Here is a 16,593-nt window from a genome sequence, read left to right as displayed (position 1 = left end):
AAGGCACGTCGCGCGGATTTTTTCGTCGGCCGTGCGATGTGGTGAGGATAACGCCACCAAAGCAAAGCAAGTCACTGATGCTGCAAAGAAAGGTAGCCCTAATCAAAGAAACGGATTCGAGGCTCGAAGTTTCCGGACGTCAAAACAGCACTGAATGTGTGGCATCGTGCGAGAGGAGCCCCTTCCAGTCACATCGACAGATAAGGCCAATTCTCTGGACTTAGCGGTGGGCTAAACTGACCTAGCCGGCAACATCGGCTGGTTTGACCATTTTCTTAAACCAAACAACGTGGCGTCACGCACAGTGATCGCGGCAGCGTTGACGCAGCTACTCGAGGGGCGACGACATCCGCCGAAACAAGAAACATGCTTCGCTTGATGCGAAATAAATTTGAGTGCAGCGGCGCGGATGATCGGCACATGCGATGTGTTAAGCAGCTCGAGAAAGCTTTGCTAGGTGCAAGTGTTACTGAGAGGCAGACCAGCCTTAGTCGGTCTCTCCGCACTAAATAAAAAGGCAGTGCCGAAAAACACAGCTGGTTAATAGCGCTGGTATGTCATTATTTTTCTTCAAAACCTTTACAAAGAGCCAGTTTGGCGCTCTTGTTAAGAAACTGGTCAGTAGGAATAACGTTTCTAGATAGAACTGAACTTCTCAATGGAATTTGCCCAACTTTGCTTATCTCGAAAATCTGCTTATCTCGAAATTTTTTCTGGTTTTTACTACTTTGAGTTAACGAGGTATTACTGTAATGGTCGTGTACTAACGTGATGTAGGCATGCTAGTTCCGACTACAGTGAGCATGAATAGACGCAGACAATGAATATTTGTACATAACTTTCTTGCCACCAATGCGTTCATTTAGTGTGGTCTAAAGTGGGGGTCTAGAATTCTCCTCTGCTACCGGCCACAGTATCGAAGTTACAGAAATTACTGTCTGGTTTCGAGAAACATCAATATTGATCTACAGATTGGCTGAAATCCAGACACGAGGGACGAAGACAATAGGTGTGTGTGGCTCAGACCGCTAGCGAAAGGTCCGCAGGCCATGCATCTAGAGACCCCTGAACTAAAGTATAGAAAGACATGCCTGTAGGCCAATGAAGGCTCGACTCCTTCGGGACTGATCTGCAAATGTGCACAATTGTCATGCATCACAACATGCACCAGGATTCTCTGTTGGTTCCGTAAAGCAGTGTACCGTTGAGAATAGTCTCATATATTTCCCTTGTTTCCCTGCCCCTATGGTTGCCATGGTTGCAGATTTCCTTCGAGAAGCTGCGCTTCCTGGTTCTAGACGAGGCCGACCGGATGTTGGACATGGGTTTCGAGCCGGACGTGCGCGCTCTCGTGGGCCACTCCAGCATGCCCCAGCGAGGCCAGCGCCGCACACTCATGTTCTCTGCCACCTTCCCGGAGTCTATCCAGATGCTGGCACGAGAGTTCCTCGACAACTCGGTCATGCTCTCGGTGGGCATTCTGGGCGGGGCCAACTCGGACGTCCAGCAGCAGATCTACCAGGTGACCCAGTTCGAGAAGCGCCAAAAGCTTCTGGACATTCTCGCCGAGGAGGGCAGCGACCGGGTCATGGTGTTTGTGGAGAAAAAGAAGACTGCAGACTTTTTGGCCGCCTTCCTGTCCCAGAAGGGGGTGAAGACAACCAGCATCCACGGGGACCGGTACCAGCGGCAGCGCGAGGAGGCCCTGCTGGATTTCCGCCGCGGCACCTGCCCGGTCATTGTGGCCACGGCTGTGGCTGCCCGAGGCTTGGACATCAAGGACGTGCGCCACGTCATCAACTACGACCTCCCGCAATCTATTGACGAGTATGTGCACCGCGTGGGACGTACTGGCCGTGTAGGAAACCTGGGCAAAGCAACGAGCTTCTACGACGGTGACGCCAACAGTGCGCTTGCATCCGCACTTGTGAAGATCTTGTCAGAGGTGTGTGCATCTTTGGTCTTTGTTTTAGATGCGAAAGCATCTTATGTTCGGGGCAGTGTCCGTTCTGCGGCGTCCACACCCATACTGCGCATGTGCCAACTCTCCTCGCGTGAGTGCGAGGATTGGGAGGAGGTGGCGTGAGCGCTGCCTCCGCTTCGTTTCTCCTCTCCCGTTTCTCTCTCCGCCGCAGCTGTGCGCTCATATATTATGCGACGCGCGCTCGCTCCTGTTGCATTCTCCTTCGCAACGGCGCTATGGATGCTCGCGAAGCTGAACATAAACGGCAACGCCGGCAAGCAAATCTCGAAGCTGCGAGGCTGCGAAAGGGCGCATTTGCTGTGCTTCCATCATTCTCTCTGTGTGCAACGGTGTGCGAAACGCCATGAACGTCGGTGCTACTTGCAGCGGCAGTGCCACCACCACGGAGCAGAGGAAGGCTCTGGAAGCTGAACGTAAACGTCAGTGTCTGCAAGCGGTAATTCAAACTCCTCCACAACCACAGTCTCATAAGTCACATAAGAGAAACGGAAACTCGATGCGCACCCCCCACGATGCTTTTGCATCCCACCATGGTTGCCCGTAGGGGAGATGTGTAATTTTTGTTTGTGCCATCCACCACTTAGTGAAGGTGCCCCCAAAGAAACCTGTCCGTTCATCAGTGCTGCCTACTGTACAGTTGGCGTCAAAAGTAGACCACTAGGTCTTAGAAAACATGGAATTTCACCAATATGTGACTGCATTTAGTAACTGTACTGCACGTGTTAGTGCATTTGAGAACAGACCAGAAATCAAAATTGAAGGCTGCCTGCCGAAGCAGTGGGAATATTCAGCTTTTGCTTGCATGTTGGGGTCCTGAAAACGCTTGTTGCTGACTGTACATGCAGCAATAGAACCTTCTGGGTGCCTGAAGCACTTCCAATTTTTTGTGAAATGCTTACCCGGTTGCAGTTTTCAGTTGTGCGGCACATGGGCAACCCAGTTGGCCTCTTCAATCTCCTGTGTCACTGAATCTGTGCTATGCAGTAAAGGTGTCTTTCTGTAACTGTCTTTACAGCAAAGCTGTATATCTGTGCACATAAAACCCTTAGTGCCCTCTAGGGAACAGAGGAAGAATTGAAAAAAAAACTTTTACTGGTTTGACTCCTGGTTTTTAAAACATTACAAAATGTGAATATATATTGGCCATATAGGCCTTGACCTAGGACCTTCATACAGTCAAATCCCGCTACAACGAAATTGACGGGACGTGCGAAAAAGTTTGTTGTCGCAGAATTTCGTTGCAGCGAAATTTCATCATAGACCACAAAAGTTAAGATCTGATTGACTCGTCCTTTGGTCCCGGCAAGCGCATGCATTGTCTTATGCACTGAATTCTCACTCACTCGGACGTACTTGTCCGCACACACTGTGAATGTATTTTCTCACGTATAACACGCACAAAATATACAAGATATAGCGCTAAACTCGGGGTGCGAGTTATACGCGAATTTCAGTGCACAAGTTGGCTTCAAGGCAGTGCAAGGAAGGCAGCTTTGCGTCAATACGAGAGTTATACACATGAATATATACACAAGTAAATACGATATACAGGCTACCCTCGAAGCGTGCCGAGCACGTAGCGCGACGAAGGAACGCACCAAAGTTCGCTAGAGGCTAATTGAAAACGAAGTGCCGAAGCTCCGCACTACCACAGTCATAAGCGAGCGAAAGGAAAGCCTAAACGCTTCGTGCCGTTTTACGACTTGATTGCCTTCAATTTTTCTTCCGGTGTGTTAGCTGCCTACTGAGTGTATGCGCTATCGATGATCGCGACGATAGCGACCGCGGTTTTCTGCACAGCAGTTGCGGCAAACGGTAGTCCCGTTTTCAATGTGTGCGCGCTGGCCGTGCGCGTGCCTTCAGAACTGCGTCGTTGCTATCTGTGATCACGTCTACCGCAGTTTTGACCGCAGCGTTGCTTCGAGTCCGTGCGCGTACTCTCGTGGTCTCCCATCATTGCGTCGACACGACCGCATTTGTGTTTGCAGCGGTTGCGGCAGAATGTAGTTACGCTTGGACTAGGTGCGCTCGCTGCGCCTCTGCCTTCAAAACGCCATGGATGTCATTCATGATCGCAGGGCTTGTGACGACGAGCAGTAGTTCCGTTTTGAGTGCTCCGTCAAACACGTGGCGGGAGTTCTTGAACGATTCTTCCGCGGCCTGCACGCGCATCAAACCCGCCGGCAGCATCATGACGGATGGATGATCTGTCGCCAAGCATCTCAATGGCGAAAAATTTACCGGGATGTGCGTGTGGTGGCCGAAAGCATGTCTCCCATGAAGACGCGGGTCTTGCTATGCGGCCGCACGGCTCTGGCAACGAGAAATGGTCAAGTTTCTAACGGAATTTCGCGGCAATCCTAGGCAAGCTCCTTTTCCTTGTGTGGTGGCACTCGCGAAAACTTCGTTCAAGCTGAAATACCCAGAAAAAGTATTCGTTGTGACAAGACATTTTTCGCATTGCTTTCTCTGGGCGGTTGACGGGGAATCAAATTACAGTAAAAGCTCGTTAATTCGGATTTTTAGGGACCGGAAAAAATGTCCGAATTAACCGAATGTCCGAATTATCGAATGGTCGAATTAAACACAATAAATGCAAGAGTTTTTTCAACATACCTTTACTTTACAAGGTAACCGCGGATGCGTCTCTGTTTTCGAGCAGAAATTCGCGCGGACACAATTTTTCTGAGCCCTTCAAGGTGCTCAGCAGCTCGCATGCTGTCTGCAGTGCCAAAACAAAATTCTTTAAGGACGATTCGTCGCCATGCATCACTTCCTTGACGATTTGCTCATCAGTCAGAGAGCCGGCAGTGGCAACGCCATCAATGCCGATATAATCGTCGAGTGTCACTGCATCAGGCATAACACTTCCGAAATCCTGCCAATCATCGGCACCGTCGTTCGGCGACACTTCGGCATCGCTGGAGTCGGATACAACAAAGCCACTGTGCCTGAAACAGTTGGCAATGGCGTACGCAGGCGTGCTCTGCCACACATACGCGAAGAATGCTAACTGCGCTCAGGAGACTCGCGTCGTATTGTTTGCCGAAGTCATGGCACGGGAGCTACTACTTGCCGGGAGAGCCCATTTTTCAGGGCACGCAAAATTTCTACTTTGGTGGTGAAGTCCTTGGCCTCGTACTTGGGACGCTTCGCCGGCGTTGCCATCGGCGGAGAGTGCGTTCACACGAGAAGTCAGCACAAAAGCACCAGCAACGATCTAGCTAAAGGAGCCGTACTGAATTGTTCCTCGATAAAACGGCGTTCAACGATGCAGCACACCAACGGGAACAAAACAATAAAAATGACACCGCGCCAAACCCACATGCTATCACGCGCGAAGAAAAGGCGTTTAACCAGTCTCAAGTCAAGCCAAGCCGATAATTGATGTCCATGGCGATGCTGCGTTTGAGCTTCACTTTTGTTCAGAATGGTTCTTTTTTTGTTTTTGAGCCTCGACAGTGGCCCGAAAGTCGCCGAATTATCCGATTTGCAGTCAAATCTGTCCGAAATAACGAGCGCCCAGTCTCGTAGAGTGATGCATATATTTACAGGGACCAGATGACGTGTCCGAATTAACCGATTTTCCGAATTAACGAGAGTCGAATTAACGAGCTTTTACTGTATTCATTATGGCAGAAATTTCGTTGTGGCGGTATTTGTTATAGCGGGATTCGTCTGTATTTTGATTTAGGACTGCTATATTGCCCCCTTGGAACAGTCTTCCCAGCAGTGCATTCGTGTTTAGAAGGGGGGAGGCTACCTTCGGATACCAACTATTTTGTTTATTGAGATATCTTAATGAAATTTTCAGGATAGACTCATAGCAAAAGCATTAGAAGAATTACAAAATTTCATGAAGTTATGTTCACTGGTTCTCAAGTTATAGCAGTATGTCAGAATAGTGCACATGGTTCTCTTATCCCAGGCCTGGAGAACTTTCAAAAGGTGCTGGAACTGTGAAATTAACTATGATGATTCCCAGATTGATACTTCAGGGGCTAACAGAGCCCTTTTTTTGAATTTCCTTGCTGAAAAATTTTAGCAGACCATCGAATTTAGCGTTGGTGATTAGGATATTATCAATCAAATTTTGATTAACTATAATAAATAACACACAATATATTGAAAAAAGGGGCTTGTCACCCCCTCAGAAATTTATTCAAGTACATAATAAAAAAAGACTGATGGAAATTCGATGAGTGGTTCCAGAGATATGGCTGGGATAAGCAGCCTCACTAGCCAAAAAAGTCATTTTGAGAAAACGACGTTTGAAAGTTTTGAGCACATATGTAGTTCTAAAATGATCCTGCAGCATAACTGGAGGTGTCCTTTGGCACTCTTTCTTTGCCACCTTTCCATCTTCTCTAGTGATCGATTCTTAGCCTTTTTCAAGTGCAGAGATTCTTTCTCGGCTGCCCGTTATATTGTAATGCGATTAGGCCATATGCTGTGGTGCTTTGCCAGCTTTCTTGTATTCATGCTATCACTAAGTCTTTATTGCAATTTATCATTGAGTGATTTTTATAGGATACTAAGAGTGGCTCTCATCATGACAGCCTATCCCTTCCTCCTAAATAATAGGCAATTACGGCCAAGACATTGGGGGAATAGAAATTCCTTAGCTGTTTATTCAAGACTCGAATAGGGCAGATGTAAATTCATCTCCCTGCTTCACTCAAGCTCACTTGTAAACCTAGACTTTGATGCGCTTCACAATTCACCCGGTTGCGGGGAACACGGTTATCTGCTAGGCTTTTATTTTTTTCAGATTCATGAGAGCTTGCGGCGATACCACGCACGGCTCCAAGCGCACCTAAATTGCATCAACAATGCTTTATTTCACCTCGAAGTGCTCGACCGCGGAGTCCGGAAAATCTGCACGCGATGTTCTGGGTAGCGGCATTCAGTGACGATGCGGAATATCTCTAGGTGCGGCGACGAAAAATCGGCGCGCAACGTGTTTGGTCTCTCATTTCGGGACGCCGACGCGCGGCCGCTGCGCAACGAGCTTGGCTGTAGGGTCCGCTGCCGATGCGCAAAATTACCATCCGCGCTTCCGGGGAGCCGGCGGGCGATGCGCTGCGTTGCTTACGAAGAAGCACACTGCCGCGGTTCCTCTAACGCGTTGTTCTTGCCCGCAAAGTTCGAGGTTCGTCTCGCACGCTGGCGCCGTGAGCGGAGTTAGGCCTAGCGACGACTCCGAGCAGTAGACGCGCCGGCCGCGGTGCCCGATGTTTGTTTCAAAGTACGTAATGCGTGGTCGCGAGTACAAGGAGTCGTCCTGCGATTATCTGCGTCACTACGTACGAAGTGTTGATAGCAGTACCTCCAACCGCTGATCCGAGATGCGCGCTTACAATGTTCACTACGAGCGCGGTGTGCCATCGTAATCTGATCGGGCTTCCGCTTGCAGCTCCTAACTAAAACGTAGTTAAGTTCAACGTGATCGTCGACTTCGAGCCGTGAACACATAACGAGTGCGAACGCGTCATAAAGACCGCGACTTTCGACAGCCGTGACCTCGCGAAGCGCAAGCAGCAGCCGACGATCCCCCGAAGCGAGCATCGGACCAATGGCGAGGCGCGCTGGGGCAACATGGCGGACGCGGCCAATCGGAGGCCTCGAAACGACCTTCAGACATTTGCTTTTTTGTGCGCTTGTTTTCAAAGGGAGGAGCCAGCTGAGGCGGGGAATTCGCAGACGGAAAAATGCTCGTTCCGACGAGACCAAAATATCTGCGAACGGTGGCGCCGTTGCGGAGCTATTATTTTTTGAAAATCGGTGTTTTGTTGCGATTTCCGCAATAACTTTCGCCACCGTGGCAGGCGTAACAAATTTTTTAAAGCACTTCTACGTGGTTTTTGGTGAAGATATTTTGGAATCTGATAGAAAAGGGTCCACAGAAACTGAAAATGCGATTTTCAAAAAAATCAATTTTATGCCATTTTTCGCGATACGAAAGGCGCGTCCCTCCTTAAGGGGAAATTTGTGTAAGCTTGTTCTTAATAAGCTGACTTTCCCTGATAGTGAGTGGCAGTGAAGCCTACTGATCATTGCCTAGACGGTCACATCATCGTCGATGTGTTGCGGTAGACTCTGCAGAGTGAGTGGTTTGAATGTTGGTAGGCATGTTCACAACCTGGCCTTTGATACCAAGGTGGCTGCCACCATGTCCTAAACAGCCTTGAACAGAGTGGAATGGCTCCTCAATCTTTTTTTCCTGCTTGTGCAAGTGAAAAGTGTGCAATCGTGCAATAGTGTACATTGCAGTTGCTTTCTTAATGGTCTGGAACGTATCACTTTTCATTGATTTGCAAGGCGTCAATTTGCACAGATTTCCTTGAATGAGCCTTGTGCATAATGTTTTTGGTATCTGTGTGCAGAGTCAACAAGAGGTGCCGGACTGGCTCCAGAACGAAGCGAAGTTTGGTGGCGGAGGTGGCGGAGGCGCTCCGGTGAGTGTATTGATTTGATGTTCTAGCAGGGTTCATCGGGGTTCATCTCTGAACGTAGTGGTAGAGTTCTGCTTTTCAGTAATCAACTCTTCCTCTGAGCAAGTTGAGGCTTGCTGCATCCCGTAGGGCTTTTGTATTACCAGGTTCTCATTTTCCAATTAACCCCTGTTTTGGTGTAGGTACACTGGTGTGCCTACTCAAACCTCAATATAACGAATTGTTGGTTATAACGAAGTAAATTAAGAGTAGTCTTGTCTTATATAGTGTTACAAATTTTACGCTTATAACGAATTTTTGGATATAACAAACTTATTTGTGTCAGTTGAGACTTTATAAGGTTTGAGTATATACCCAATTGTCTGTTGCATTGTGCCTCTTATAAAGGGGTTCACCTGTGTTACTTAACAGTAATTAAATTAATTTCATACCTCAGCACTCATATCTCATTTGGCTGCATTATGTATTAAAGGAGCACTGACACAAAAATTTTACACCTTGTTTTTTTTTTGTTGCAATAGATAGCTTATGATCCACTTATCACGGAGGACGGGTAACCACAGCTGGCCACGTGAACACGCAAAATTGACGTAGGCGGCACGCGAGCATGGGTGCGGTGGGCGCCGTACCAGGTCAAGTGGCGCCAGCTATGGAGGATTAGAAACAACTAACAAACGCGTAATCTATGTCCTCCGAGCTTCGGAAGCGCCCATCTCGACTCGCTAAGCTTACAGCATAGATTATTTGACTATGGCTCTCAAAAACGGCGTCGAATCGGGACGAATACATTGCTGTCGAAACTTAAGGACATGAATCTAAAGCAAATGGAAGCATCAGTTCGGAACTTACACGTTACAGAGCGCACGGCGGCCACTTGATAGATTCGAAGTGAACGACAACCGCTTTTGGCAGTGCTGCCATGTTTTTCGGAGGCGTGAATGCCTCGCCGGCAAAGCTTGCCGTGCAAATTGGACAGCTCTCGCGCGTGCGGCGACGGCCGACGTTCTGCGGCACCGCGCCATTGCGGCAGGCTTGCCGCTAGCGTGAGCAGGCCATAACATCTGCCAACGGGCACGACGAGCGAACAGCGGAAGAGAACACAACTAGCACACGCAAAGCCGCAGGCACGGAGGAAGAAATGGCAGGTAGCACGGCACAAGCGCAAGGGCACAACCAGCCACCACAAACTCGTGACGTAGGTTTGTTTACACATCCGCCGCGTTGGTGTCGGCGTCGCGAAGCGCTCGCATCTCACTCAGTCGCCGCGGGTACGCTAGCGCGTTGTTCTTGCTCGCAAGGTTTGAGGTTCGTCTTGCCAAACGGCGCCGTGAGCGGAGTTCGGCCTAGTGACGACTCCGAGCAGTAGGTGCGCAGGCCGTGGTGCCCGTTGCTTCAAAGTGCGTAATGCGTGGTCGTGAGTACAAAGAGTCGTCCCGCGATCGCCTTCGTCACGATGTCAGAGGTGCTGATAAACAGAACATCTAACGGCGAATCCGACGCTGAAGTCAACGCTAGAGTCGGTCCGAGACGCGCGTTTGCGATGTTCGCTAGGAGCGCGGCGCACCATCGTAATCAGATCGAACTTCCTCTTGCAGCTGCAAACTAAAGCGTAATTATATTTAAGGGGGGAGGTGGCATTGAAAAAAAACTTTTTTGTTTGTTGACCTAGAGCAATGAAACTTGGCATGCATACTAATAAGTGTCTTGTATAGGGAAATATGCAGTTTCATCATGATACCTCGAGTAGTTCTCAAGTTACATCATGCTACATGGTCCAATTATATGGTCTGCTCGTGGAAAGCCTAGCGCTGTAACAAAACATGCCAGGAAGCTGCAAATAGTGTTGATCTTTACTCAAAAGAAGACTACAGGGTATGACACTCTCAGAATTGTTTAGTAAATTCTCTTTTTTTTTTTAGAGATCATCATGGCTGCTGACACACATTGTCAGAAACAGTGTCATGGACAAATCATCATCTAGAAAAATAACTGGGCCATAAACAAGAAATTGAAGAATGTCATACCCACAAGCAGTGTTCAGGGATTCAGGAAAAAGAAACAGAATCAAAATCGGTCCAGTCATTCCCGTGCTACTCTTTCCACGAGCAATGCACAATGTCCAAAACACACTTGTGAGAAAAAGCCTATCAAAGTTTTCGAAGTTGTTTACATTTGTTAGAAGGCACCAGCACTGTAGTCCTTGGTGTTCTTGTGTAGAGGCAACCTTTTTCGTCTCTGCCCTTTCACTTCATGCATGTGCGATGACTTCCTTGCTCGCTGAGCATCTTTTTAGCAGCCCTGTGGAGGGTAAGGGCCCCAGGTTGCACACCCATTGCAGCACAAATCTTGGTGTAAGCTTGAAAGTTGCCTGCATTGTACCTCGCAACTGCCTCATGGACTGCTACTTCCACAGTGAAGTGGGAGGCATGCTGCTGCTTAGAAATTAGTGACCAAATCACCGAGTGAAGGCTTTCAGCGGCATTTTGTGTCTTGTTGCCACTGCAACGAGCCTGCAGTTGAGGGTCAGACAGGCGTTGGTACACTGGCTGCAACGCTTCAACAACTTTGTCGGGCAGGTTATATGTGTGTGGAAGTTGTGGCTTCCCCTCTGCCTCTGCTGCACGGTGCCTGCACCAGCTGCGGGCACCGGAAGGACAGAGCTCTTGATGAGGTTCTGCATCTGTCGATGAAACATTATGAAAGGTGGCCATCACTGCTTTCTTCATATCTTCGACGTCCGTGTTGCTTCGCAGTGCTAGGCCATAATAGCTGGTGAGCCTTTTGATCAAGTCCTGCGTCAGGCCAATGTTGTCACGGATAGCCATGCCATAACAACTAGTCAGTCTTTTAATCAGGTCTTCAGTCAGGCTGCCCCATCCTCCTAGTCTATCCTTCTTGCTTCTTGACACATGTGTTGGAGAGCTGTACCCATCCTCTCTTTGACATGATTTATACAGTCTTCTTTAGCCAGTGGAATAAATCTGTATGTTCTTTCTTCAGAGTGAGGGAAGTATCACTGTCTTCATCACAAACAATGCATGCGTACCGGAGGTCATTCTTTCCAGTGACCTTCTGAATAAAATTAAGGTGGGGGACGTGGCATTTTCCTTCGCAGGTTTTGATGAAAATTGGCACAGTTATTGCAAACATTTCTGGGATCAAATATCTGAGCAGTTTATTCAATAACGCGAGTTGGTCAGATATAAATTCAACTCCCTGCTTCACACACGCCACGCTCATTTGCAAACCCCGCCTGTGATGCGTTTCATCATCCACTCGGTCGCGGAAACTGTAATTTGCGAGGCATTCGTTATTTTCAAAGATTCATCAGAGCTAGCGGCGATACCAAGCACGAATCCAAACGTGCCTAAATTGCGTCACCAGCGCTTTCTTTCAAGCCGATGTACTCGGCCGCGGGGTCCGGGATGTCGGCGCACGGTATGCTGGCTGGCGGCATTCGGTGACAATACACAATGCTCCTAGCCGCGGCGACGAAACATCGGCGCACATAACGTGCTTGGTCTCGCATTTTGCGGCGCCGACGCGCGAAATTGCTAGCCGCTGTTCCGAGCGGTCAATGCGCGACGAGCTTGGCCGGGAGGTCCGCTGCCGATTCGTAAAATGTCCATCCGCACTTTCGAGGAGCCAGCGGACGATGCGATTTGCTGCTTGTGACGAAGCACAGTGCGGCTTGTCCGCTAGCGCGATGTCCTTGCCCGCAAAGTTCGGATTCGTCTCGCAAACCAGCGCCGTGAGCGGAGTTAGGCCTAGCCACGACTCCGAGCAGTAAGCTCGGTCGCGGTGTGCGTGGCCGCGGTGCCCGATGTTTCAAAGCAAGTCATGTTCGATCGCGAGTACAAAGAGTAGTAGCGCGAAGTTATTCGTCTCGGAGTACGAAGTGCTGACAAGCTGAACTTCTACCCGAGACGCGCATCTGCGATGTTCGCGACGAGCGCGGCACGCTATCGTACACTGATGACTGCGCTTCCGCTTGCAGCTGTCAAACTACAGGGTAATCATATTCTAAATTATCGTCGACCCGTGCACACAGGACGAGTGAACGCGTCACTAAGTAGCGCGATTTTCGACAGTCGTAACATCAGGTAACATCGCGACGCGTAAGCAGCAGACGGCTGTCCTTTCGGAGCGAGCATCGGACCAATGACGAGGCGTGCTGGAGCAACATGGCGGACGCGGCCAATCGGAGGCCTCGAAACGACCTTCAGAGATTTGCTTTTTGTGCGCTTGTTTTCAAAGGGAGGAGCCAGCTGAGGCGGGGAATTTGAAAACGAAGAAATGCTCTTTACGGCGAGCTCAAAATGGCGGCGCCCGGTTGTGCCGTTGCGGAGCAAGACTTTTTTGAAAACCACCGTTTTTTTTGCGATCTCCACAATAATTTTCGCCAACTCAGCACGTGCAACAAATTTTTTAAAGCACTTCTAGGTGGTTTTCAGTGAAGATATTTTGGAATCAGATAGAAAAAGGGCTACAGAAACTGAAAATGTGATTTTCAAAAAATCGATTTTTTTGCCATTTTGCGCGATACGAAAGCCGCGTCCCCCCTTAAGTGATCGTCGAGCCGTGAACACAGAACTATAGCGAACGTGTCAAGAAGTAGCGCGATTCTCGACAGCCGTGAACTCGCGACGCGCAGACGACGATCTCCCTGAGCGAGCATCGGACCAATGGCGAGGCGAGCTGGGGCATAATTGCGGACGCGGCCAATCGGAGGCCTCGGAACGACTCTCAAGTGTTTGCTTTTTGTGCGCTTCTTTCTGAATGGAGGAGCCCGCTGAAGCGGGGAATTTGAACACTGAGAAATGCCCTTTCCGACAAGCCCAAAAAGTTGGTTCGCGGTCGCGTCATCGCGGAGCTACAATTTTTTGAAAATCGCGGGTTTTTTTGCGATTTCCACAATAATTTTCGCCACTTCGGAGGGCAAAACAAATTTTTCGAAGCACTTCTGGGTGGTTTTCAGTGTAGATATTTTGGAATCAGATAGAAAAAGGGTTCCAGAAACTGAAAATTTGATTTTCAGAAAATCGATTTTTTTGGCCATTTTTCGCAATACGAAAGCCGCATCCCCCCTTAAGGGAGACATTGGTCTTCTGGACCCAATGTCGCCAAAACATGTTTCCTGAATCTTCTCCAAGAGATTAATCTTATTTTTGTTACTGTGCCCTAAAGTCAGCTTTAGGACAGTTCTCGCTCGCAAACACCCTCACAAAGGAGGCACCTTTTCTCCTGTATGCTGTACTGTTTGTTGCCCAGGCTATGTTTTGATTATCATTGCTGCAATTGAAAGCTTAGGAGTATCTACTTGCATCTATAGAGTAGGCATGTGTGAATATTCGAGCACTTGGAATATTCAAATATTACAGGTATTTGAAATGAACGAATAGGCGTGTATAAGAGCACATGCAAATTGCCTGTATAGGTGGTTTCACTGCAGTGTAGGAGTTGGGGCTGGTACAGCTGCACCAAGTTGCACCAAAACCGCAATATTTCCTGAAATTTGCGCCACGCTGCTCCGAAATGCTGAAACCGACAACCGCAATTTCGTTTTCTGTCCAGTTTTAGCAGAACATGGCAATCGTGTAAACAACTGACTCTGCTTAGTCCGTGATATTGAATGTAATGCTCTGTATGAAACTGCAACAAGGAAAAGTATACCAAACATTGCACTAAGACGCGTTGGCTTTCATGGCGCTATATAGTCCCGTGTTGTCAGCTTGCCAGGTAGCTGCAGACTCCATGCAGATATGCTGCACCGGCGACGCCAGGAACATTGAAAATAGCCTCGGACGAGTTTTTTCATAGCTACGCACAGCGCGCCGATTCCCTGAAGACTGCGTCCCTGAAGGTGTCTGCTTGATCGGGCAACGTGCCTGTCGTGCCAACGAAACTTACTGCGTATTTGGACACCTGTTTAGGTGGCCTCGGTTCCACTTCCTCTGTTCCACTTTTTGTTAATATTTTTCATCTTGCAACTTTATCATATTATAACTGACGAACATTTGCCTGACCTGTCAAAATAGTTTAACAGTACTTAAGGTTGACTTGCCTTATGTTAATCAGCTGCTCCAAAACTCTTTCTGCTCCAAGAACTGCTACAAAAGCTATCTGCACTGTCCCACCCCTGATAGTTCCCAATTTGTCGTTTTGTGGCTTTGAGTGGTGCAGATGTGCATTGCATGACATTCATTGTTCTGTGCTCGTTGCTTACATGGTTGATTTCCCGAACTTTGCAGAGCTACGGAGGAGGAGGCGGCGGTGGTGAGTCGTGGGGTGGCGGCGGTGGTGGTGGATCGGCCTTTGCATCCCAGCCAGCTGAAGAGGAGGAATGGAACTGAGCATTCGACAAGCCTCCAAGGGGGCCAGCCTCCGTGTGTTTGTGTGTGTGTGCGTGTCTTTTTTTTCCGTTTGTTTGTGGACATGACCCCTGCCCGAGTAGGGCAGGTTTCTTTTGTACATACTTCACCGCAGTTAGGTGTTGAAAGAGATTTTACCACTTGTTCAGTTCAAATAAAAAGTTTTTTCCACATTGTCCTTGTATACTTCTCTAGGGTTAACATGTGTGCCTCGAGGTACCACAGTGGACGCAGTGGGATCCTGCTTGTCTAATTGAAACATCAGTTCAAGGTGCAGAAAATGTGAAATAATGCTAATGTGCACTGCACCGAAACTGAGCCAATAAATATTCGGCAGATCCCACGTCTTGGGAATCGATTTCATGCGAAGTATGCAGAAAATGTGAAATAATGCTAATGTGCACTGCACCGAAACTGAGCCAATAAATATTCGGCAGATCCCACGTCTTGGGAATCGATTTCATGCGAAGTAGGCAGCCAGTGGTTCTATGCTGCATTTTTTTTGGCTTTTACCAAAACGTCGATTCACCTCTTAACGCTTGGCTAAACTGAGTTGTGCGCACATCGTGGGCTTACCAGGCATATCGACTACACTTTAAATGGTCAGTCGTAGCATCAGCATTCATGTTAAAGATCAAAACGAAGTGCACGCTACGGTGCGATGATTGAATATCGTACGAAACTTTAGTTAGCGTATTTCTCCAGGGTTGAGCAACTCATGAATTTTCATCTTTGCCGAGACAACGTGGCGCTTCTATTTGTGAAACTGAAGTAGAATTGTATGTGTTCTGAAAAGGCTCGGTCAGTCTCCGATGTGTGGGGCAAAGCATTTGGAATGTGTGTGTGGTCAGTGCATATTGAATGGCTTCCGTAGTTTGCACCACAGTTACCGTTGCATGAATTGGGTGTCTACCGAGCGGGAATTCTCGAGGATTATAGTATGGGTACCGGGGGGGGGGGGGGATCTCGCAACACTCTATCGCGTCACATGGGCCTGCCAACACTCAAAGGCTGTGCCAATAAACACACCAACACCGGAGCAGTGGTAGGCTGCGCTGTCCTGCTCGAAGCCTGAAGAACAGATCAAGTTGATCGACAGAGCTCGCAAGATGGCCAAGGCCACAGGGGCCCTGGACTGAGGGCGCCCCCGGGAGAATTCCTTTGCACTAATAAAGTTTCATTCATTCATTCGGGGAGGGAAACCTCGGGGAATGTGTGCTCCCATTGTGGACAATCCGCTGTTATGGCTCATTCACACTGGGGAATCCGCCCGCCACAGCGACCGGAATTCGCGCGCCGCCGAAATTCCACATTGTTCACACCACTTAGCAACCGCACCGCCGAAACTAGGGCGTCTAGTTGTGATCGTCCCTTCGCGCGAAGGAACGCTGGCTTTGACGCGCTCTGCGTTGTGTACGCGTTTCGTTATGGCAAAGCGCATAAACAGGAGCAGGGTCGTCGAACTGCTGGGCCTGCTGCAAAGCTACTTTCTGGCGATGTCTGACGAGGATAAACATGCATTCGCCAAACAAAAGAAACGACGCACGCAGTTGTGGTTGGTTCGTCCTGATTTGCCAGACGCGAGAAGCTTGGTCGAGCCGAGATAATGCCACCCGTTTTGCGATATCGCGATGATGCTAATCGCGACAACACTTGGCAGTTGTCGAGAGCTACAGGATGATTACGAAAGACTTCGCTGTTGCTGCGGGCTTCGACGACTGCGATATCACAAGCGCGCCGCCATTTTTCGTATGTTCGACTCGCGTTCCGATTGGTTCGCGGT

The 16,593-nt window shown here is 48.8% G+C and overlaps 1 protein-coding gene across 1 annotated transcript in view; it reads left to right on the top strand.

Annotated features, from left to right (window-relative positions):
- Positions 1-14,972, top strand: part of LOC119405316 (probable ATP-dependent RNA helicase vasa-like) — a gene marked incomplete at its 5' end in the record, with an annotated part of 34,444 nt that extends 19,472 nt beyond the window's left edge. The window contains 3 exon segments of the mRNA XM_037672147.2: positions 1,265-1,945; positions 8,371-8,442; positions 14,691-14,972. Of these exon segments, the coding sequence (XP_037528075.1) occupies positions 1,265-1,945; positions 8,371-8,442; positions 14,691-14,792 (855 nt within the window).
- Positions 14,973-16,593: the final 1,621 nt, after the last annotated feature.

The sequence above is a fragment of the Rhipicephalus sanguineus genome, chromosome 9 (genome assembly GCF_013339695.2).
Source record: "Rhipicephalus sanguineus isolate Rsan-2018 chromosome 9, BIME_Rsan_1.4, whole genome shotgun sequence".
Taxonomy (NCBI): Eukaryota; Metazoa; Arthropoda; class Arachnida; order Ixodida; family Ixodidae; genus Rhipicephalus; species Rhipicephalus sanguineus.
Note: the sequence above shows the minus strand (reverse complement) of the source record. Positions and strands in the feature narration are given on the sequence as shown.